Raw genomic sequence first — 24,496 nt, 5'->3', positions numbered from 1 at the left:
TACTACTATGATTAGTGTGAGCATACGATCTATCTTAACCCTTTGACGAGTATGGACGTACAGGTATATACGTTTTGATGAAACGCGCCTCAGGGAGTATATATACGTTCTACAAAAAGACCTTACTTTATCTATAATGTTATGCCCGTATTAAATTGACGATAATTTATGAATCGTGTGCTGCTATCTACTGGCTAGGATAGGACGTATATTTACGTCTTTACTAAAATACCGATATCGTATTTAAGACGTAAATATACGTCTTTACTTTAAATAATCTCATCCAAGTTAGTAATTCCTAATTCACTCCCTGGGTGTAAACTAATAAATCCCAATTCACAATAATAATTAAGTAAATACATTTACACGACAGAGTACTTACTAATTGCCATTCCAAACGTTCTTCAAATTGTCAATTTCGTACTCCATATTTAAAAATTTCAAATTAAAGAAATATAAATTTGAAAACTGAAAATATTAAGAGTATATTATTAGATGGATGATACTTTTGAGAAAAATTTATTCAATAATGAAAAATATAAATAGGTACCTTTTTCTAATATAATTAAGAACTAACCAAACCTAACCTATATAAAGAATATTTTATAGGTCTATTAATATTATGTATTCTATGAACATGTATTTTTGTATTTCCAATAATATGGTTTATTGATCAGTTTGAGAGTATAAATACACCCATTATGAATATTATAGAAGAGATGTTAATCTAGGCCTGTATATAAATGAATTTTCGTTATTTTAATTACTAAACTCAATACCTAATTAAAATTATTATTCTTAATCACAGTCATAATATTAATATATTATATAAAAAATAGATATGCACATACTTCTATTATACATATTTAGTGTTTGAAGTATGAAATATTTCACAAAAACGGGAAACATAATTGAAATTGTTTTAACACAATGTTCAGTGTTCTAAATTCCAATGTTCAGTAGGTATACAATATACATGTATACTATTGTACACCTACTTGTATCATTTAAACATTAAAATATTTAAAAATGTTGAATACCATTTTAAATGTATAATACCAAAGGTTAGGTATACATTTAGATACCATACAATTATGAAGGTATTATGACAGTTATATGTAAATATAAAACTTATTTAAAAAAAAAACAAAATTTATCGAAACACTGAAATATTTCACACATATTTTTAAATTCATGAAATTTTCAAACACTCACTATAATAATGACTATAATAATGACTTATTAACTGTAATGGATCAATTTTCAGCTTTGCTGATAACACATCAATTATTATAGATGACATAAATAAATAAATTATTCATAATAAATCTACTCGTGCATTAAGTATTGTCAAAACATGGTTTGACAATAACCTCCTGGAACTTAATTTAACAAAAACTTGCTTTATAAACTTAAATAAAAATAAATCGTCACCCATTGGTAATAATTATCTAAAAGCTCGTAAAAAAAATTGTAATGAATTTAATATAAATACATTGACTGATATTAGTAATGACAGTTGTAGTTGTAATTGCGCTACTATTTATCCAGTCCAAAAAGTATAGTATCTATATATTACTATATGGATACTAACCTAAAATGCCAAGATCATATTATTAATTCAATAAAAAATATCAGATAATTAGTCTATATATTTAATTATTACAACTCTTAGAAACATACATTCACAAAAAACAGATCAAAATGTCACCTTATACCTACATAAAAAATTTAAATTTCTTACCTTTATTAAAAATCGCGTGAGAGGTATAGTTTTCGTTTTTATATAGGTACCTCCCTAGTTTCAGAAGAGCAGAAAAAGGCACGGCTATATTGTAAAAAATTATAATATAAAATATTGAACATCTATATGTGCTGAGTTTTGTCTGAATGCTCTTTGTTTTTCGAAATTAGGTTTTACAGGTCTTCCATGCACTACTAACAACTAGTTACTGCCTTGCTGTCCATGCTCCTACATCGATATAATAGTAATATAATTATTATATGATTATATTATTATCATATTATAACATTTACATTTAAGAAGACAAAAAAAAAAAATACATATTTAAATAGCATAATAATTGTTATTACCATTGTTAAATATAATGATAATTTAAGTAAAAATACGAAACAACTTGGTAAATCGATTCTGTGTATAGATATTATAAAATTTGATTTTTAGACTTTGGACGATATATATTTAATAATATACATACAAATATTATTATGTATAGGTATTATGAGACATCTAATCACACTATTGTTTTTATCACTGTTGACATATAGAATCGGTCACGTCCTGGACATTAGTATTTGCTTAGTACTTAGGCTTTTTTGCATAATTTTGTTAAAGTATGTGTATAAAGAATATTTATATTATATTATGTAAAGTATATATAAAGTTTATATTATAATCTTCAGGTTTTTTGGTTAAAATGTGAACTACTTATGAAAAACCTTTGATTACCTATACTGCAAAATTAAACATTTTATACATTTTTATCTTATTTTGTAAAAATGCAAAAAATCACTTACGTATTAACCAATAACTAAATATCTACGACTAAAATAACGAGTGGCGACTAAAGACCTAGAACGCGTTAGCATGATTATTGCATAGGTATATAAATTATTATACTGTATAAATTGGGTTTATAAGATTTAAAAAAAAATCTTATTGGGAAATTCGATTGCCCCCCTCCTCCCCACAAAAAATAATAACCTGGCTTATACTTGTATAGACAAAATAAGCTCAAGTTACATTCTTCTTATCGCAGTTTCAATCTATAAATAATTAAATTATATTTATTTATTTTCTTACCTAATAGTCTAAACATTTTTCCGAAAAACTGAAAACTATATTAACTTTTGTTGGCAAATAAGCCTTTTTGCATTTAAACTTTACTAGCAAAGACCCTCATAATTTTCCCAACATGGTTAATTATTAATAAATAATAATATATGTTATATCTACATTTTAACCAGGTACACAGATATAGATTTTTCTGTTTTATAAAACTTTTTAGTATCATAAGAATTCAATAATTTTATTTTATTTTTATTTTATTTTATAATATAACTTTTTTAAACTATGGTTATGGTATGCTGTGTAAATAGTTATATATTTCTTTTTTATAATTGTCACCCATATAAAAGTATAGTTTAATATCCGTATTCAATATTATACAATTATATCATGCGAATATGCAATTATTAAATTATTTTGATCAATAAAAAATGTATAATATTTAAAACGAAAAACGTTGACAGTAAAATTCTGTTAGGTACGTATTTACAATTATATATATTAAATTATAAACTATATTTAATATTATAACTATTTTCGATTATTAAATTTTAGTTATCAACATTTAATTTAAATCTATCGGGATTAGATCATAAACAAAATTAATTTAACGAGAGAATACTTTAAAATAATTTTAAGCTTATTATTATTTTGAGCAGCCACGCACAATTTTAATTTCATATTCCTAAGCATAATATTTTCTTTGTACCTACAATACCAGACAATGCTTAAAACATTTAAGTTTAGATGAACAGAGTTACTCTTCACCACTGTAGTGAACAATTTTCTATTTTTTTTTTCTAAAATGTTGTCATGCATAAACGTAATATTATTTAGATAAAAAAAAAAAAATTCCAAAAAATTTTAAACTTTTCGAAATATATTATCTGTAGATATATAAGGCTCAAATGTATATTTAAAATTATATTACACTCGTAAATATACAGACAATACGTCTAAATTAGCGTTTAAGACTTACCAAGACTAATATAGTATAGTATGGTGCTCACGTTTGCAAACGTATTTTTTGCAAATAGTAATGACTGCGTGTGTATTCGCTACTGTCGCAATTGCTAAGTTCCTTTGGACTTCCGACGAGACGATTAGTGCAACGAAAAATGTAATAGCTACCTATCTATTAAGATAGGTAACGCCACTTCGTCGGCAGAGCACTTGGACCCTTACCACAGAGGTTATGAGTACATAAACATAACACTACTTGATAATATAACTATCTGCAACAATCTTCATAATATATTATATTAGTTATTTAATAAGTTTATATTATTTTTATAATAATTAATAATTATTATTTTATTATATTAATCATAGACACACACTTGCACAGTTGCACATGCGTGTGCAGTGTTGAGTAAAATACTCTTAAAAAGTAATGAAATTGCTAAAAATTATTCTTATCACGTTACATTACTTTTTCATTAATAAAGTAGTGCGTTACAAATAACGTTACTTACAAATAATGTATCGTATTTTACAATTAGGCCTAGTGATAATAGACCTAGCTATTAGTACAAATGTACAATCATCTCTACTATATGGCTATATAATAGTCATAAATCAAATTTCATTTTAATTAAATTTTATTTTTAAACCGTAACTCTTTTCTTTCTGCTAATAAAGTGATAACATTTATTCTTGGAATGTTTAATAATATTGTTACGTAACTATTATCGGGATCAAAAATTAATATAAATGATTTTCGATTTTTCTGGGATATCCTATTGGCTTGTTTTTGTAATAATGTGCAAGATAACGCGTTAGTGCGTTACTTTATAGAAATTACTCATCAAAAGTAATTTTGTTACAATTGCGTTACTTTAAGTAAAATTTACTGAAATTACTGCTGCGTTACTGAAAAAACAATTGTGTTACAGTAATTTGTAATTTGCGTTACTTTAACATTCAACACTGTAACGTGTGGTACACTGTGTTATGTTATTATTATGATGGCAATTTGTTATTGCAATTACTTATATAGTTATATCGTAATACGAAAACAAAAACAATTCATTGGTATATTTAATTAGCACTTATACGGTTTACCCTACCACGGAGGTCTAAACAGGTACTCAACGATAACACGTCTTCATGATAATATTACTATCCGTACAATTATTTACACAATATTATAGACACTCGCTCAGTATCACATACGTGTGGTAAATTGTGTTATACTATTATTATGAATACAATTTGTTATTAAAATTAGATACTTATATCGTAATACGAAAACAAAACAATTCATTGGAATATTTAACTGATTTTATAGTGAATAATGTAAAATACATATTAATTACAGTCGTATGTGATGATTAGCTATGTTATGCTCACATAATAATAATAATAATTATAATAATAATAATTATTATTATTACCCTTTTTAATCATTTACATATTATTAGAGTTCGGATTATATATGCCCTTTTTTGTACAATAAGAGAAAAATAATTTTTTTATCAAAATATGTTTCATTTAATTTCTTTGATAATGGACGAATATTTTTTTTTGCCTTTTTTACTTATAAATGCCTTTTTGCATTTTTCCCTTTTAGATTCTGAGCGTAGCGATAAAGCTAGTGATTTTACAATGATGTTTTTTTTTTTTTATCCTTTAAACAAAATGTATACTACAAGCCACAAGGAGTGCTTCAACTTCAACATAATATAGTATCTTATGTTTAAGCGAATTGGTTCAAGATGGTACTTTAAATAAGACATTTTTCGATTTCCTCAAAAGTTATTCAATGCCACGAGGAAAACCACCGAGAAATTACGAAAAACCTCTAAAAAATGTGAATTTCATTTCTAACGCTTTGATTATCACCATAGAAACAAATAAAAAATAATAATATTATAATATTAATTAAATGTACAGGCTATATAATATATAATAACAATATAAAATATCTAAACAGATGAACCGTCTCCGCTCAGAATCGTTTTTCTTATACAATGATATTGTATCATAAACTCAAGTTTAATACAATCGATCATTTACCCACTTGTAACCTACTGTACAGCAGAGCGACCTCCACTTACCATTTTTTAAATTTTTTTCGTGCTTAATTTTCAATTGATCTGATTTATACGTAAGTGATTTAATCATAATTATTTGTAATTTAGTCATTATAATAATGTTATTGTAAACAAAATCGTCGTGAACTATGTCGAATGGACCATTATTTATTATCTGTAATAGAGTCCACTACGATAAGTTGATAACTCTTATTATAATGTTAAAAAAAAAATGTGAATATGTATTTTTAATATTTTTCAACTCCTATTCTAACAATATATCAGGAGCCTTGCATTAAATTATCACGCTTTTTAACCCTACGAATAAAATTGTATTGATATTTATAAAAAAAAAAAAAAAACTAAAAAAATTGAAAACTTACAATGTCCGTAAAAAGCTCAAAAAGATTCAAGTAATTTTCAAAATTTTATCGTGTATATAAAATGCTAATATAAACATTCAGTGAAATTTTCAAGTATCTACAATCATTTGTTTTTTAATTACAACGAAATAAGAAAATCACTACATGAGATATCGAGTGAATATCACTGTTATAAAAATACGAATTTCAAACGCTCATAACAAATTAATTTGAATTACTTGTACACTTTTTTTTATTTTTGATAAAGGTAGACAAACTTATGAGGAGTCTTGTATTACATTTTCAAATCTTATATTTAAAAAGATAAATTTTAATGAATTTCTAACTCAAAATAATTTGCAAATTTTGAAGACGGTCAGTCAGCCTATGATATTACTGAGTATATTAATTGGTGATATTATTGTGAATAAAGTAGGTAATTTATATATCCTATTTACGTGGAACTTTGTTAAAATTTTAAATCCTTAGCTATAAAATCTGTATATTTTATACATTTTTAATTGCAAAATAATTAGCATTATTTCGACTAGGTACTGATCGTGTACACAGACACACAAAAAAAAAAAAAACACATCATTTTTAAAATCAATACATTCATCGTTCCACTCAGAATCTAAAAATGCACAAAATTCAAAAAACGTCTCAAGGCTAAACCAGTTGGTATTTGTAATATTATATCGTAATATAAATATTTGGTAAAACTTTCAAGGGTCTTTGTTTATTAATTTTTGAGTTAAACACTCAATAGTAAATAACAGCAAAAAATTAGTTTTGCATAAAAATTACTATACCACTATTTTCTTTTTTTTTTGAAATGTCGATTCCCAAAAGTTCTAACTAGATTCTATTTTCTATCAGAAAAGATGCTGATCTCAAAAATCCGAGCATTTTTACTAAACAAAATGTTATTAATATAATCATATTATATCATTATAAAATCAATACGTCCGCTCAGAATCATACACCAATGTCCAATACATTGATGCATTGATAGATTTTACTTAAATCAAAAATAATTTAAATTAAATACCTATATAATTTTTATATAAGAAGTTAAAAAAAAAATTTACATATAGGTAAACTAAACATAATAGAATTCAAACAGATCACACGGACAACTCATCAAAATGATAAAATAATTATTCCCACAATCAAAACTTTGAAATCCAGTAGATACATCGGTAAAGTAGACCTTGAACTTTTAAATAACGTTCCTCCTCGTATCATTAACTGTCAATCATACTCAAAATTAAAATGTCTTATTAAAATATGGCTAAAAAATTCATACGACATAACTTGATTTTCTACTTGTTTTCCTATTATCCTATATCTTTCTTGCATACAAAATCAAATAACCTCTATCTTTTATTTTCCTTATCTTTTATTCTATACTTGTTTATTACAATCTTAGCGTTTATTTTTATTTATTTATTTATTTTTTGTTTTTTCTTGTTCAACGAAATATTAATGTAAAATTAATTAATAATTTTGTAAGACTTCAACTCACCAATACGAGGTAGGTTACACCTCAGTGGTGAGTTAAGCCAAATACTTCTGTTATTATATAATTATTTAATAGTTTAGTATTTACGTATTTTTAGTGTAATATTGTTACTATTACATTACATGTTTAATTGTTTTATGGCCAAATAAAAAAATCTAAATCTAAATTTAAAAACATATTCTACGAAAAAAAAAAAAAAAAATAGAAAATTGTTACAGCCTAAAGTAATATAATCAACAAACCGGGATAAAAGAAAATATATATATCTCATTCCAGACACAAACATTATTATTATTATTCATTTTAAAAAAATGGATTTAAAGTTTTCCCATATTTTTTTATATCATATTGAGAAATTGCATTGACTATAATAAAAAGCTGTTTACAGAATTATTACAAAAATTAAACGAAATACAAATATTAACAAAATGAATTACATCAATATAAAATAAACAGCTTATAAAGTAAATGATGGAATCCATTCTATATATGTACAACATATTATATTTAACAATATTTCACATATTTTTATATTTGAGGAAATACATTTCAGTATATTTCAGGAAAATAAATTATACATACAATTTTAACATTTTAATTTAAAGATGTTAGACAAAAAGAAATGCGTTAAATTGACAAATTTCAAAAAAATATTAGAAATAGGTGGGTATGTATAAATAATATTGAGTTTTTCAGATACGTATTTGGTATACAAAGTCTTAAATCAATTATTTATACAATTTTTTAGAATTTTTTAGAATTTGATTAATTATTTTACAGTAATTTATTAACTGTTACCCATATTCTGGGCATACTAAAAAATTATATTACGACACACATAACCAATTGACTCATTCGTTAGTACCTATGACAGTCTCAGCCCACAGGAATATTCATTTTGATGAGTTTTTTTCTTTAGAAATCCCGGATAAATTCTTGAATCGAGGGCATCCATTCTTGAGTGCATACTCACGACAATCCTGGTTTTTAATTTCCGCAGAATCAAAACATGTACTGTGTACGTCCCATGGACATCCATTTTTGTGTGCATACTTTAGACATTGTAGATGCCCATTTTTTGCAGCCTTAGAACACGTTTTTTGGTCCCACGGGCAACCATTTTCATGTGCATACTTAAGACAGTGTAGGTGCCCATTCTCCGCAGCATTAGAACACGTTATTTTGCCCCACAAGCAACCATTTTCACGTGCATACTTAAGACAGTCCAGGTGACCATATTTCGCAGCCATCGAACACGTTTTTTTGTTCCACGGGCATCCATTCTCGTGGGCATACTCAAGGCAGTTCAGGTGGCCATTTTTCGCAGCCAGAGAACACGTTTTTTCGTTCCACGGGCATCCATTCTCATGGGCATACTTCAAACAGTCTAGGTGACCACCCTCCGCAGCATTCGAACACGTTAGGTTGTTCCACTGGCATCCATTTTCATGTGCATACTTTAGACATTCCAGATGACCACCCTCCGCAGCATTAGAACACGTGTGTTTTTCCCACGGGCATCCATTTTCATACGCATACCTCAGACAATCTAGATATCCGCCAAATGCAGCAGAAGCACACGTATTCCCATCCCACCAGAATCCATTTTCATGGGCATAAATTAGACAGTCTAAGTGCCCGCCCTCCGCAGCAGCCGAACACACGTGCTCGCTCAATGGAAATTCTTCGTATTCATGCGCATACATAAGGCAGTTCAAGTGTCCACCCTTTGCAGCATTATAACATGTGTGTTCGTTCCGTGGGCATTCATTTTCATACGCATAAATAAGACAGTCCAGATTTCCTTTAAATGCAGCCCAAAGACACGTGTCATCGCCCCACGGGCATCCATTTTCGTGCGCATACCTCAGACAGTCCAAGTGACCAAACTCCGCAGCAGAAGCACACGTGTTTTCGTACCATGTACATCCATTTTCATGTAAATACCTCAAACACTCCAAGTGTCCGTTTCCGGCAGCTCGCTGACACGTCCAACTGTTCCAGGGACTTCCGTTCTCATGTGCGTATATAAGGCATTCTAAGTTGCCTGTTTGAGCGGCCTGGTCGCATGCCGATCCATAACAGTTATAGTATGGGGGAGCCCAGGGAACTCCAATCTCGCGAGCCAACTTCAAACAATCTATGTGTCCGTAAGACGCTGCCTTCTCGCAAATGATTTCGATTGACCAGTCATCAAAGATAGGTTGCACCTTGCCAAATATAGATCGCCTGTCACCGAGCGAGTCGAACGCACCACTCTCCGTGTTCAGTTTTATGATTTGGAATAGCAACTGGCAACAAATCTGCAAGTCAACGTCCGGAAAATCCAGCTCGACGTACTTTTCTCGCTGCATCTTATTACACGCATGATAAGCCAATTTCAGCAGTCTGGGTAAGGCGTAATTTATCTCGTCGTGAGCAGTCATCGTGGACTTTTTCCCAAACAGTAAACACTAGAAGTGGACTGATCAGGCGAACTGTAAATATAAAATATAAACATTTAAACCCACTCTAACGATTGTCAATAGACAACGGGAAAATTATAATAATACATCCGCATTTGCGAAACACACCTGTAAAATACTCCACGATACAGAACTACGATGGGTTTATTCGATGATTTGAGAATGCAAGTCGTTGGCAGCGTTAGCATCTGCGAAAACAAAATAAAATTAAGTACACATACTGTGATATTTTCTTCAGAAAACCTATTTTAAAGCACGATGAGAGTTGGCCCACAGCTACGTAATCTGTCAAGTCTAAGATATCGTATCCATAAGTTAAGCTCGTCTGACCTCTAGAAATTTCCTGGTATACTACAGTTACTGAATTATATTATCATGATTACAGTGGCTATCTAGAATACAATAAAAGGTACAAATACTATAGATGATGTAGCTGTGAGCCTAAGAACCTAACTTAAAGAAAATCGAAATACAATTAGCAAATCGGAATCAATGTACCCATAAAGTACCAATTTCATACTGAAACTAAAATATATATAAAAAAACGATTGTCAAGTCAGGGATCGGCATGTACATTTTCTTGTTTTTTAATTTTTAGACATTTATTAACTGATATCACAACCAAGCGGTATAAAGGTACGTTTTCCTTGTAGCGTCTGGACGCGGCGTCTAGCGTCACTACTGGTGTGGACGTAGGTCGGCGTCTGACGCGGCCGTGCTGTTCCACTGTTTGACGCTGCAGGGAAACGGTAGCTTAACAATTTGAATCTGGAAAAATTTTGGTGTGAACATCCTCACAAAAAATCATTTTCATTTTCATTTAGTGAGATAGATCTCCGAAACCAGAGAGCGGATTTCGTTGTTTGGGGTCTTGTTAGATTCACATTGGTAATGAAAAGTGCAGTGAAGATTTTCAGAACTTTATATTTAATAGTTAATTCATTACAGTTAAAACAAATTTTACTGGACGTTTTTTTATATTTTTCAGCTTTACAGCTTTGTAGTGAATTAGCGATTGGAGATAATGTTCTGAAAATCTTCAATGCGCTTTTCCTAGCTAATGTGAATCTAACAAGATTCCAAACAACAAAATCCGTTCTCTATGTTTCAGAAATCTACCTCGCTAAATGATAATCTAGCAAAAAATGACTTTTTTTTTTTTTTTTATCTATGAAAAATTAAATTGTTAATTCCACATTTAGTATCTACTTGATAATCCCTTTTTAATGAGTTATCAGCCAACTTTCTAATTATCATAGTTTAGAAGAAAAGTTAAAAAATATCAAAGTTTTTTTGGATTCAAATGCTTGGGTGTGATATCAAATCTCTCTCATTAATATTTTATATAGCTAGCTAAATTACCCACCTACTCATCATTACCGAGTTACATTTTTATTATTTTCCTATTCAACACAAATTTTTGAAGTTTTCAAAATTCAGACTTTTTTCATTTCAATTACCATACTTACTTGATTAAAAATCAAGAAATAAAAAATAAACAAACGCGGTTTTTTATAGGCTATTATAGTTAATATTTTTATTAAACATTATATTTAAACAAAAAAGAATGTTTATAGAAGTTATTTTGTTGTTATTCTATGTACATTGCAATGTTGATGAAATTTGGATTCGTTTTTTGCTATTGTTTATTTCAATTACGAATGTATTACAACCTCTGCGGTCAGCGATCAGAAGCAATTGCTTAATTTTATACGTATTTTAACACATATAATGGTATTATCCAATTTATCCAATATTAATTATTATACTTGCGAGTCTTCACGAAATATTACGTGGAAATAAATGAGTCAACAAAATTTTATAAAGAAGGAATCACATTTTATATTCATTTGTTATCATTATTCACGATTCCATTATCTGTACCAGTCGTGTAGTTTAAGTCATAAAATAATACAGTCAACTCGCGATATAACGAATATCGATATAACGAAAATCTTGATATAACGAATAAAACTACCGGTCCCTTGAAAATATCGCGGTATAATATAATTTCGATGTAACGAACTTTCGATTTAACGAATTTTTTTCTCGGTCCCTTGAAATTCGTTATATCGCGAGTTGACTGTATTTTTAAAAAATACATGTTTAATCATTAATGTAGTAGGTAAATACATTATGAAAATAATCGTTGAAAATATATATTATTATAGGTAGGAACATATAAAAAGAATAATAATATTTAAGGATAATAATAAATTGAAAAAGCCCAAACAAAAAAATCATTGGCGCCCGTAAATAATTTAGATGATGGGCCTAAAAAAAACCATAACAAAAAATGTTATAATCATATAATTACATAATAGGTAGGATAGGGAAATTAATGGACCTGAATGATTGCATGTGTAATTTTATAACGAAAATTATTATTAATTAAATAGCTAAACATTATCTATGTTTTTATTGGATCTAGGATAAAAAAGCCACCGACAAAAAAGCCACGGACAAAAAAGCCACGGATAAATAAGCCATTGATAAAAAAGCTATGGGATAAAAAATCCATGGGATAAAAAAGCCGTCGATAAAAAAGCCATGGATAAAAAAGACATGAATTTATTTTTGCGCTAAAACTGAATGGTTAGGTTAGCTAAATATAAACGAAATATTTTGAAAATTTAACTATGTGAAAAATTATGTAACCCTTTTTAGATATAGGTATCTATACCTGAGTTATAACCAACACACATCATTGTAAAATCAATACATTCATCGTTTCACTCAGAATCTAAAATAAGTCAAATATTTTAAACTATAGGTATAATAAATACTATAAATATACATTTGAAATATAAAAGATTAAACTGATTAAGATATATAGCAATAAAAGTCATTGCCATTTGACTTTATCTTAAAACTGGTGTTGGTATCTTAGTATCTAAAGTATTGTATTATGTGAACAATATAATATACTATGTGATTGTCTCTATAATCCAATATTATTATAGGTTGACCGAAACATATGGTTGGGAAATTGGTAAAATTTTATCTTTTATACACTATTTAGTTTCCGTTATGCTCAGTCTGTGTACAGTACAAACGTCGCGCGTCGTGAAATAAAAGTGTAAGGTGTAAGTGTAATAAATTTGTAAGAACTTTTTTTGAATTTTTATAATGGAAATTGTCAAAACAAACAAAGGAGGTAGCAAAATTTGTTTTAATGGTCATATGTACGTCATTAAGCATTTGGGGAAAAATAAAATAACATGGCGTTGTATGAAAGCGAGTTCTCTCAAGTGTACAGGGACAATGTACACTGAATTGCAACATGATAATCCTGTAGAAAAAAATCCACATAAAATAACATTGCGTTGTATGAAAGCGAGTTGTCTCAAGTGTACAGGGACAATGTACACTGAATTGCAACATGATAATCCTGTAGAAAAAAATCCACATAATCATCTACCTGATAAAGAAGAAATAAAAGTTACTAAATGTATACAAAAAATGAAGGATCAAGTAACTTCTTCTAGTATGATAAATCCTGTAGAAATATTTACGGAAAATGTATTATTTATTAATAAATAATAAAAAAGTAAAAGTATACAGTGTATATTATTATTAAAGTTCAATAAAATTATTATTTATAATTTATAAATTATAAACTAGAAAGACACATTTACTCTTTATGTGATTTACATACTAAGTAAGTCATTAAGAACGTTATAACGGAAAATAATAAAAACAAATTAACGAAATCAATGAACGAAGGACGAAAATAATCTAATAGGTATCATCAAACATATTATTTCATTATTAATCACAATATTAATGATTAAAAATAAACAATACACGTGTTTTATGTAACATGAAAAAAAAATTAAAATAACGTTATTCGATATAATATGTTTGTGCTTTTTTTTTACGTTAAACTTAATATTACTATTGTTTTGAAATCGCGTATACTGTAGTCTATATAAGTATGAATTTTACAACTTAAAACTATAAATAGTTCAGATTTGGCAAACCTATGTTAACAGTAATTTATATTTTTTGAAATACCTTATCTCTGTTTGAGTTATAAAATATATTTAATTTAATAGAATATTAGTTTATTTCTGTAATTCAAATAAGATATAGAACTACGAGCGCGTGGTTTGGTGTACCTACCTACTAAATACTTATATAGTATTAACACTATTATGCCATTTCAAGTTGTATTATCGTTGTAAATATTTTTTTGAATAATATATAGTCGTCTTTATACTACAGTTGTGACTAATGTTGAAGTTTACCGCCATTTATAGAGCAGGCGATGTTTACATTAATTTTACATTTATTCATACATATATACTGCGACAATATTGTTTGGTAAACATTCTCTTCTATGTAAATGGCGGTCGACTCCAATAGTTAAAAGGTGACGGCTATCTAATTGGAGTGTATATCTATGCTTAAGTGCTAACAGCATACTATTAAAACTGCTGAACGAAAATTTGTTATGTCTTACACGTGTAAAACGGAGACAACACATCCGGATACAGCCTCCCCTTAGCAAAAACTGTTTTTCGTGGGTAAGAACCACTCAGGTTGTAGTCCAAGCTAAGCAACCAAATGTTCACACTATAGAGAAAAAAAATTTACTATGCAACGGTGTTTTATTTTTCGCTATCTGAACTAAAAAAAAAAATAGTTATTCGAGTTTTAAAAGATCAAAAATAATGCATTTTTAACAACAATAACATTTTTTGTATATGTGATATCAAAAAATTAAAAACAACGTTGCGCAGTCAATATTCTCATTTTTTAGTGTAAAAATTTGGCTACAAAACAATACTTCCTGACAAATATTTTCCTGACAAAAATTTTCCCGAAAATTACGAGCCACCGGACGATCTCCTTTTGATTGTCTTTCTGTTGGACGCAGAAATGCAGTATCAATTGTGAATACCTAGTATATAATTAACATAGTGTCGATATGGTTTGCAGCCGGGCTTAAAAACGTTATTTAGAACGTTATAACGGAAATCAAACCTGGACATAAACGTGTTAAAAAGTCAAAGTTAAGTTACTTTTAACTTTTTAAAATTTTATTTTATTATATTGATATAAATACAATTCGCAAATATAAATTTATCAAAAACATAATATTATAAAATATTTTCACCTAAAACGTTATTTCGTTATTTATAAATCAAAAGATTGTATTTATATTTTATTTTGGCATTTTCAATTTTGTATGCTTTTAGTACCTACTACATAATTATATAAATTCAGTACCTAATAATTTAACTCTATGTATAGAAAAGCTATTAGCTATTTTCTGTGTTTAATAATATTTATGATTTTTATGATTTTTATGATTTTAAACCATATTACTGGGTATTTATATAGATATAAATAATAATAATAACTTAACTGAGTTAAAAAAAATTAGGTTAACTGTTAACTTTAAACTTTTTAAAATGTTTTCCATCAACTTAAATTAACTCAGTTAAAAATTATCATAAAACTTGCCCAGGCTTGACGGAAAGTAGTGAACAAAATAAACAACATCAATAAACGAAATACGAAAATAATCTAATATCATTAATCACAATATTAATTATTATAAATAAACAATACACGTATATTATGTCATATAAAAATAATTGAAAATAACGTTATTCGATATAATACGTTTGTGATTTTTTTTTTTACGTTGAACTTAACATTACTATTGCTTTTAAATCTTGTAGACTGTAATCTATATACCTAAGTATGAATATTATAAGTTATCTATAACCATGAACAATTCAATGTTGGCAAACCTATGTCAACAGAAATGTATATTTTTGAAATACACTATCCCTGTTTGCTGTTTGACTTTTGAAATATAATGAACTTAAATATAATATTAGTTTATTTCTGTAATTCAAATTTCAATAAGATACAGGAACTATGAGCGTGTGGTTTGGTGTACTTAGATACTAAATACTAATATATATATATATATAGTACTATACTAGTACTATAACACATTGACATTATTATGCCATTTGAAGTTGTATTAGGTATTGTTGTGAATATTTTTTTTTTATTAATATCTATTTATAATTTTTCATTCATGCCATAATATTTAAGCAGTATTTAGGATGATTGAAAATAACCTATACCGGTCAACAAATTCTACTAATTTGATAGTTCTTACATCAAAATGTGGTTGCTTAATAATCTATCCATACCGAAAATTACAATATAATTTATAAAAAAAATTAAACATTAAACAAAATTAAAATATAGTAACCATAAACGTAAAAAAATCATATAACGTTTGAAAGTACAATAACGATAAACATTAAATATCTGAAAACGTAAAAACGATATATTTATTTTAAATTTAAGACCTGCAAGTTTGCACGTCTACAAAGTGCACTAAATGTAGTGATTTAAAACTAATGTGGGCACAGTTATGTTAATAAATATAATACTTACAAGTTATAACTTATAGCGGTACCTACATTAAAAAAACAACATTTGTTGACATACGTATTATGTTTTCTTTAATTTAGCTACTCCTAATACACATTATACATTATAATATATTAGGACTATATTATTATTATAACAATCATGTCTGGGAAACAAGACCAATTTTGTGACTCGTTAGGTCAATATAGGTAAATGTGAGTTAAGTTTAAAGTTAAAATTTACGCGCTTACCCGGCAACTGTTATGCATAACTCGTACGCTTCGGGTTCGCAACAATAATAATATTATTCAGTCTGCGGTAGCCGCTTATATTATAATCACGGTTAATGTTATCAACCGTATATTGTTATTGAAAAGTACAACGCTGTATTACGTACATACTTAAATATTTTCCTTTATTATTATCAGTCGGCATATGTTGTCCGTTTTGTCCAGCACCAAAGGTGATTGCTTTAATCGACGACCACTGTATCATAATATTATAGTTCACACATTGACTGTGCGAACAGTACTTTAGGCACCTACAACTAATATTATGTGAAAAAAAAACGAAACTGGCGGTGGCAGGCGATAAATGCGGTTTACGAACTGTCACTACAAATAAATTATGAATAATACGATGTATAAGTTTGACAACCACAACTGTGGGCGCGGTGGCACACGGTATACCTACACGAGTCGCAAATCGTCACTACTTATCTACACCTAGGTACCTATTATATAGATACGACTGCGAATAGTACGGCGTGAACGACGGTAACCGAATCGTGCCGAGTGAAAAATATAACAATAATATTATGTACCGATCGGCCACGAGTCGGCGCAATGACACCTGTTGTTTCGTTTTTTTTTTTTCTTTCGTAAAGCGAAAAACGTCCGAGCCGAGCACCGCAAACACACAAACGAACTGATAGCAGTGGTTGTCCGATATCACACAGTCCTCAGTGATAAGGACGGGCCGCGACGATAACTACGGGCGACGGTGTGTCGTCTGGTGCAGCGTGCGGGAAAACGTCGTATCGGCCTTGTTGCGCGTATGGCGGCGACATTATTTTCACATAATAATTTGAACGAATTTACGTGCGTTATTTTGAACAGTAATTATTACATTATTTAAATCGAAAATCATTGACAGTCGTACAATTTAGTAGGACGTGCCTAGTTGTATGATAGCAATGATAAACTGTTTGTTGGCAAGAGCATCGATCGAGAACAGCTGCACAAATATTTAGCCGATTTTTTTCTGTTTTTTTTTTTTAATGTTCGTAATATTTCGAATGAGACTTTTATGGAAAAATAATCGGTTAAGTTCCAGTAAAATTGGAAAATCTTGGAACAACTGAAAGGAAAAATTCAATGGGATTTTTCTAGAAATTGTTTTATTTTGTTGATAAATGGTTGCCAGGTTACAATAATATGGTTTCAATACTATGATAATAGAATAGTAGGTACCTAATAGTAGAAATTAGTGGTTTTTTTTCCATATAAATGGTCACTACTGGTTACCTAATATCTGTAATATAATATTATTGTAATTATCATTTGATTTAATAATTTGAACTTAAAATGTTGATACTTGGTCGCTATAATTTTTACCCACGCATTGGTTGATTCGAAATCAATAGACTCAAAAACTACTGGACCGTTTTCAATAAAATGTATACCTATAGATCTCTGAGACTCAGTGGCGGAGCCAAGGGGGGCCAATAAACCATGCCCCCCCCCCTATTGGTCATATTATTTTGAGTCACTGATTTATTATGATCACTTCGCACATTGACCTAAAATCCAACACGAACGGGTACAAAATACAAATAGACACTAGTACCTACACAGGTACCTATACTACGTTTGAAGACATAGAATAAAAGGTATTTTAAAATTTTACTTGGTAAATCAGTCTAATCAGAGAATTGTTGGGTAAACATATTCCATATTATAAAATATTAGACGATATATCTTTATTAAACCTGTTTCAATATAATATAATAAATAGTAGGTATATATGACTACAGATTTCTTTGTTCTTTCATTCACATATCACATCCACTCAGTATGACAGTATCTTAGTTTGATTCGTATTTTCTAACTGAAGTGCATGAACCATGAATTTAGATATTGCTGAAGTTTTTGAAACGCGTTAACAGTGCGTTATAATTGGAAATTACTAATTTTAAACATATTGAATTTATAGGATAAATAAAGACGAAATTTTTTTTGTACCTACGCTAAACATAACTATGTAACGTTCACGAATACATTTAAAACAAATTTAATGAATCTAATCTTGACAATAATAATATAAGGAAATATTTATATGACATCTGTCAACGTTATGTCCGAATAAAAATAAAATTTAATAATAAGTAAGATAGCAGTAAATAAAATAAAATACGGTTTTTGAATTAAGTTGATTTAGTATTTTTGTAATGACCCAATGATTTAATATAACCTTATATAATAAAAAATATTTTTAAATTGGTTGCAAAAAAAAAAATTGAGAAACAATTAAGAGCCCACCTTTCTGCGGTGTATCCTGGGTAACGCTAATAGTCTCAAAAAAATAAAATAGAAAAAAATGTGTACCTAGACGTGTTACGTGCGTGCCCGAACATGTTTTGGCGTTTATTTTTACAAATAATCAGTACCAAATACCAATACACCTGTTGAAAAATTGCCATCGAGGTGCTCTTTTAAATTTGTATAACATTGAAAATATTTATAATATAATTTGTCAGATAATAAAACGGTTGCAGATTGCTTTGTTTTATAATTTACAAACAATATTTAAATCTTCCCTTTGTTCATTTTTTTTTTTTTTTTTAGTAATTTCAGAAAATTGAGTTTATTTCAAATTTTGGATAGTAATATATTATTAAAAAATAAATAACATAACGTGGAAATAAAATTCTATTTTTTTGATCTACTACTTAAAATTTTAATTAAACCTTCATCGATACCTACATAAAAAATTTAAAGTTTGAACGATCAGATATTAGATGAGCAGAGAAATGAGAATAGACAATTTTCTATTTTTTTTTTTGTTTTAAAAAATGTTGTTTTGGATGACATACCTATAATTATTATTATTATACGAACAAAAAAAAATATTAATTTTTTTCACGTGTAACAAGTGTACCTATTACACGCGTGTGTATAGTCAACGACTAAATAAGCACGTGACATTTATCAAGACTAATATAATATGGTTAACACGTTTAAAAACTTACTTACGAAAAGTACAATATAAGTAGGTACTGGAGATATACTCGCTGCTGGTACAACTGTTAACTTCGTTTGGACTCCCGTTGAGACGACGAGTGCATCTGCAAATGAAGTAAGTACTCGGATAACGCCACTTCGTTGGCCTGGCACAACGATTTCCACTACCACCGAAGTGCACTTGGCCTATACACAGTATACAGGAAGATCTGACAAATGAAATAACTTTGGTTCAAATCAATTTTTAAATTTAATTTTAAAATAATATTTAGATTTTAACAAGTAGGTACTTATTCAAAAATAAAAATAAAAGTGTTTATATTATACGTGTAGCACAGGAGTCAACTAATTATTTATACAAAAATTATGTAAAAATATTGATCAGAACAAAATTTATTTAATTTTCAGGTATTCCTGTTACAACCTGTATATGCCTTGATAACTGTACTCGATATTATTATTATCTGTACAATTTACATACTACATAGTAGGTACCTTCATATATATATTACATAAACACACTTACAGATGGGTACATTATAGTGCAGTGGTTATATTATGTCATAGGATAATGGTATGATAATGAAAAAACGTCTATTCACTTAGAATGTGACAAATAATTTAAACAAGAAAAATTTGAATGACATACTATAATATATTATATGATATATGATATATGATATATTATAATATATATACCATTATTTCAATATATTTTGTCAAAATCTATTATTTTTGTTATACCATCATAGTATTTTTAGTTACTTGTTGTGGTCCCCAAGAGCGATTTGGTGAATAGTTGATGGATGCGCATCTTGTTGGATCATTCTAGTAAATATCCGAATACAGTGTTAATTCAGTATAAAAATAAATGAGACGACTTATATTTTTTCCAGCGAGGGGAATTTTGTTATCATTGAGTGAGCCCCATCTCGCAGTTCATCTTTTTGTTTTATTTTATTTTATTATTTTACCTATACAGGCACGTTGTCAGAAAATATTCAGTAGGTGGGCCAATGTTAGGTGCGCCCCCTCCTTCCCGAATTTGTATATTATAAAAAGGTAGTTATCAGCATATCCGTTCAACAAATATATAAGTACCTATATAACCTAATAATACAATATTTTATCATTTTTCCAATAACTAATAAGTTTAAGAAAAAAATACGTTTAAATACATGAATAAAAATCAAATAAAATTAATGCTTTTAATAATTATGATGATAATAAAATCCAAAAATTTAATATATATATATATATATAGACACAATTTTTAAATGAAATACAATAAATATAATTTAAGTACTAATATAAAAGTGTTTTTATATTTTTATGTTTTATAGAAAATCTATTATAAAGTATTATATTATTATTAATTATAGTATTTTACAAATAGACATACAAGTATACAATAGTATGTTATCGACGACGCGGCCGCGGCGGCTGAAGATGTGGAGGGAGGCACGTCGGTGGGAGATGCGAGGACTACGACGAGTTTTGGTTCGCCGCCGACTTGCGCTCTCTCTAGACAAAATAAGAATAACGCGACATTGTAGTATGGTACCAGTATTTGGCTTTTAAATTTTAATAGCAATTATTTCCTAATAGATTGTTGACATAATATTATGGCTCATAAAAATAAATTATCACCCATTCTTGGAGCAACAGAATTTAATAGTAGGTACAGCATAACATAATACGTACATAATAATATTTTATTCCAGATACAGACACGGATCGAATTTAGTTACAAGTTACACTACTTATATTGGATTCTAATTAAAACCCGATATATTTGGTTATATTTGGCATTTGCGTCATATTTAGGCAATATTAAAAATTTGGTAAAAATTAAAAGCCATCATATAATATTGGGCCCCTCTGAATACTTTGGTTGGGTCGGCCTAAGGCCAGACACATATAAGGGTGGGCCAGGCACATCCTGCCCCCCTCCCAACCCCCCGTAGCTACGTGCCTGAGTACCTACTTGTATTATACCAACATAGCAGCAGTATATATTTTTTAGCTTTTATATCTAAAAAGTTAGGAAAGATCAATCTACAAGAGTGCTGAATTTCCGGTTTCGAAACGTATTTTAATACAAAGCAATAAACTATAATTCCAAATACAAATTAAATATAATTTGGAAAGTCAATTTGGGATAGTTTGAATTTATATTAAATACAAATAATACAGTAAGTCGAAAGTAATAACTTAAAATCAACAATCGTAAATAAATATCTTAATACAAACAAACGTATAACTATAGGTATGTACTGATAACTAACAGAAAGACGGGCGGGCACAACGGGGATATAAGGTATTCTACACTTATGTTAATAAACCTAATAAGGTGATCTAAAGTCATATTTATAGAACCCAAAATTTATAACTATGGAAAATTGAATTTTTCACAAAATATTTATATTTATATTATTATCCAGCATTTTCAAACTGGATCTTTTCATTTACCATTCATAAACTAACTTTTAAACATTAACTATTTACTTATAGTTTAGATTTTTGTCCATTTACCTATGTATAAATATGTTTTAAAAAAATTTAAAAGTTGTATTAATTACAAATTGTAGATAAAAAAAAATGTGTGAAATTTATTATGTAGGACGGTACTTGATAGTGCAGTGGTTATGCGTCATAGCCCATAGGAGATAATGAGACAGTTAGAATGTGACAAATAATATAAACAATAAATATTTGAATAACATACTAATACATTCCTGGCGTTTATAAATAAATAAATATACCATGATTATAATGGCTAATCAGAATACGAATAAAAACACTCGAGATGAGAATGACGTTTCTAATTAAGTTACGTAACGCATTACAAGCAAAGTAACGCGTTACTTTCGTTACGTTACTATCCAACACTGGTTATTCCATCGTTAGCAGTCATCGTGGCTATCTTTACCAAAAATTCAACGCTAAAATTATGTGGTTTGGGCGTTCCCACTGTAAATAAAAATTACTTTGAAATTATAGCGCGTCCAAATTTACGACACACACCTTTAAAATACTCCGTTCCACAACATTACGAGTGGTTTATTTGTACTGAGAGTGGTATTTTCTACAGCACGATTATGTTCCGATTCACAACTTTGTTAAGTGACAGTCTGTCGAGTCCATAAGTTGAGATTATTCCACCTCTAGAAATGTCCTGATGGATTACGGTTATTGAATAATACATTTATACCACGATTATGAAGGCTAATCAGAATATGAATAAAGGCACTCGAGGTGATAGATGACGTTACTGTGAACCATTGGATCTAAAAGACATTTGATGAAAATAGAAATACAATTAGCACAGTGAGGTACTATACAAGCATATGCCTGAGTAGTCTTTGATATTAAACATAATTTAAATATAAAATGTGTAATGAGATAAAACGGAGCGACCAAATGCGTGGCGCGCTCTAGTTTTACACATTACCCTCAAACAATATTGATCGCCGCCGTGCGATATCGGTTACGCGACTGAGCGCGACTACAGCAAGAAAGTACAGATAGCGCTTATCGACACAATATTAAACGTGTGCCAGCCGCCCACCGGAAAATCAAGTTTTCCAGTAGATAGACCCATCCGATCAAGTCGCGAGTATGATATTCTTTTTCCTCGATGCCTTAACTATAATTTAGATACTACAGTTGATGTCAAGAACACAAGTATACATCATAACAACGAAAAACGTAATACACGATTTTTCAATCTTCAACACGACACCAGTACGAGTAACATAACATAAATATAGGCCGCTGGCCACCGTGAAAACAACGTCTTCCCCGCTGCGAGAAAAGAACAGTAAGCCGGACAATAGAAATATTGCCAAGAACGGATACTGATCCAACTCGACCAACAGCAACTTGCCCCAGGACTGAATAAGCCCGGCCAATAGCAATATTGGCAAGAACGGATATTCATTAATAGTCTGACTAGGGCACTATAGACACTATGATATTATATAGAGCCTTAGTCTGACCCGGCACTCTTTTGTACACCGCCACCGCGAGTAGTACCGTGTGTAGACCTGTCCGTGATTTTCTGAGCGCCGCCGTTAGAGCTGAGTTGCCAGTAGCCGCCACGTCACACCAAGAAGCCGAGTCATACCACCATCGTCCGCCGACAGTTGCCGTTCATCACCGTCACTACACCACGGAGTCGACGTTCAACCCACCACCTTCCGCCACATACATACTAATCACTGTGATCAGGATTATTAAGGCTATTTATTAATACGTGCCGATCAATTACGAGGGAAGAGCCGCCGTCCGAGCCGAGCCAACCTTACAATCCAACACAAAAACGTGAGTCTACATGTCCACATGCCCCCCCATGTTTAATGTGATCCCTGAATAAATTAATTTATATGTAAACTCGCAAGAGTATAATTAATCTACAAAAAGAAAATACTGTAATACAATTGTTAAATTTGTATCTGTATAAAAGATAATGAAAATAAACGTGCAATAATATTAATGCTTAAAAAACACAAGCGTTGCATTTTCATTACAAATGTTGTAAGTGCTATCCACAAACAGATTTTTTTTCAAAAGAAAATGTTACGTGCAATCCATATATTTTAATACTTATACGCAGAGCCGTAGCGAGGGCTTGGCGAGACAAGTATAATA

At 29.3% G+C, this 24,496-nt stretch overlaps 2 protein-coding genes across 8 annotated transcripts in view; both read right to left on the bottom strand.

Annotated features, from left to right (window-relative positions):
- Positions 1 to 4,030, bottom strand: part of LOC100570977 (replication protein A 70 kDa DNA-binding subunit-like) — an 8,111-nt gene extending 4,081 nt beyond the window's left edge. The window contains exons 1-2 of one of the 3 annotated variants that reach the window (XM_016800666.2): positions 3,789 to 4,030; positions 1,745 to 1,972 (exon numbers count right to left, since the gene is read on the bottom strand). Coding sequence is in view for 2 of the 3 variants with exons in the window: in XM_029490977.1 (XP_029346837.1) it covers positions 383 to 429 (47 nt within the window). In the remaining variant the exon portion in view is untranslated. Of the gene's footprint in view, positions 1 to 382; positions 548 to 1,744; positions 1,973 to 3,788 lie in introns of those variants that run through there. The other 2 variants (XM_029490977.1, XM_016800667.2) reach the window with 2 other exon arrangements.
- A 4,226-nt stretch (positions 4,031 to 8,256) lies between these two features.
- Positions 8,257 to 19,968, bottom strand: LOC100569216. Of its 5 annotated transcripts, none has more exons than XM_016800664.2 (3): positions 19,852 to 19,968; positions 10,305 to 10,384; positions 8,257 to 10,208 (listed from the first exon to the last, which is right to left on the bottom strand). In XM_016800664.2, exon 3 carries the CDS (start codon positions 10,155 to 10,157, stop codon positions 8,625 to 8,627), a length of 1,533 nt encoding a protein of 510 aa, XP_016656153.1. In that variant the 5' UTR covers positions 10,158 to 10,208; positions 10,305 to 10,384; positions 19,852 to 19,968; the 3' UTR covers positions 8,257 to 8,624. The 5 variants fall into 5 exon arrangements, with proteins under 5 accessions (XP_016656153.1, XP_008178330.1, XP_003241357.1 ...); XM_008180108.3 differs by having other exon boundaries at positions 19,856 to 19,965; XM_003241309.4 differs by lacking the exon at positions 19,852 to 19,968 and adding an exon at positions 16,853 to 17,469.
- Between the last annotated feature and the right edge of the window lie 4,528 nt (positions 19,969 to 24,496).

Source organism: Acyrthosiphon pisum, chromosome A2 (genome assembly GCF_005508785.2).
Source record: "Acyrthosiphon pisum isolate AL4f chromosome A2, pea_aphid_22Mar2018_4r6ur, whole genome shotgun sequence".
In the NCBI taxonomy this organism is placed as follows: domain Eukaryota; kingdom Metazoa; phylum Arthropoda; class Insecta; order Hemiptera; family Aphididae; genus Acyrthosiphon; species Acyrthosiphon pisum.
The sequence above is the reverse complement of the archived record's forward strand: the minus strand, read 5'-3'. Positions and strand labels throughout refer to the sequence as shown.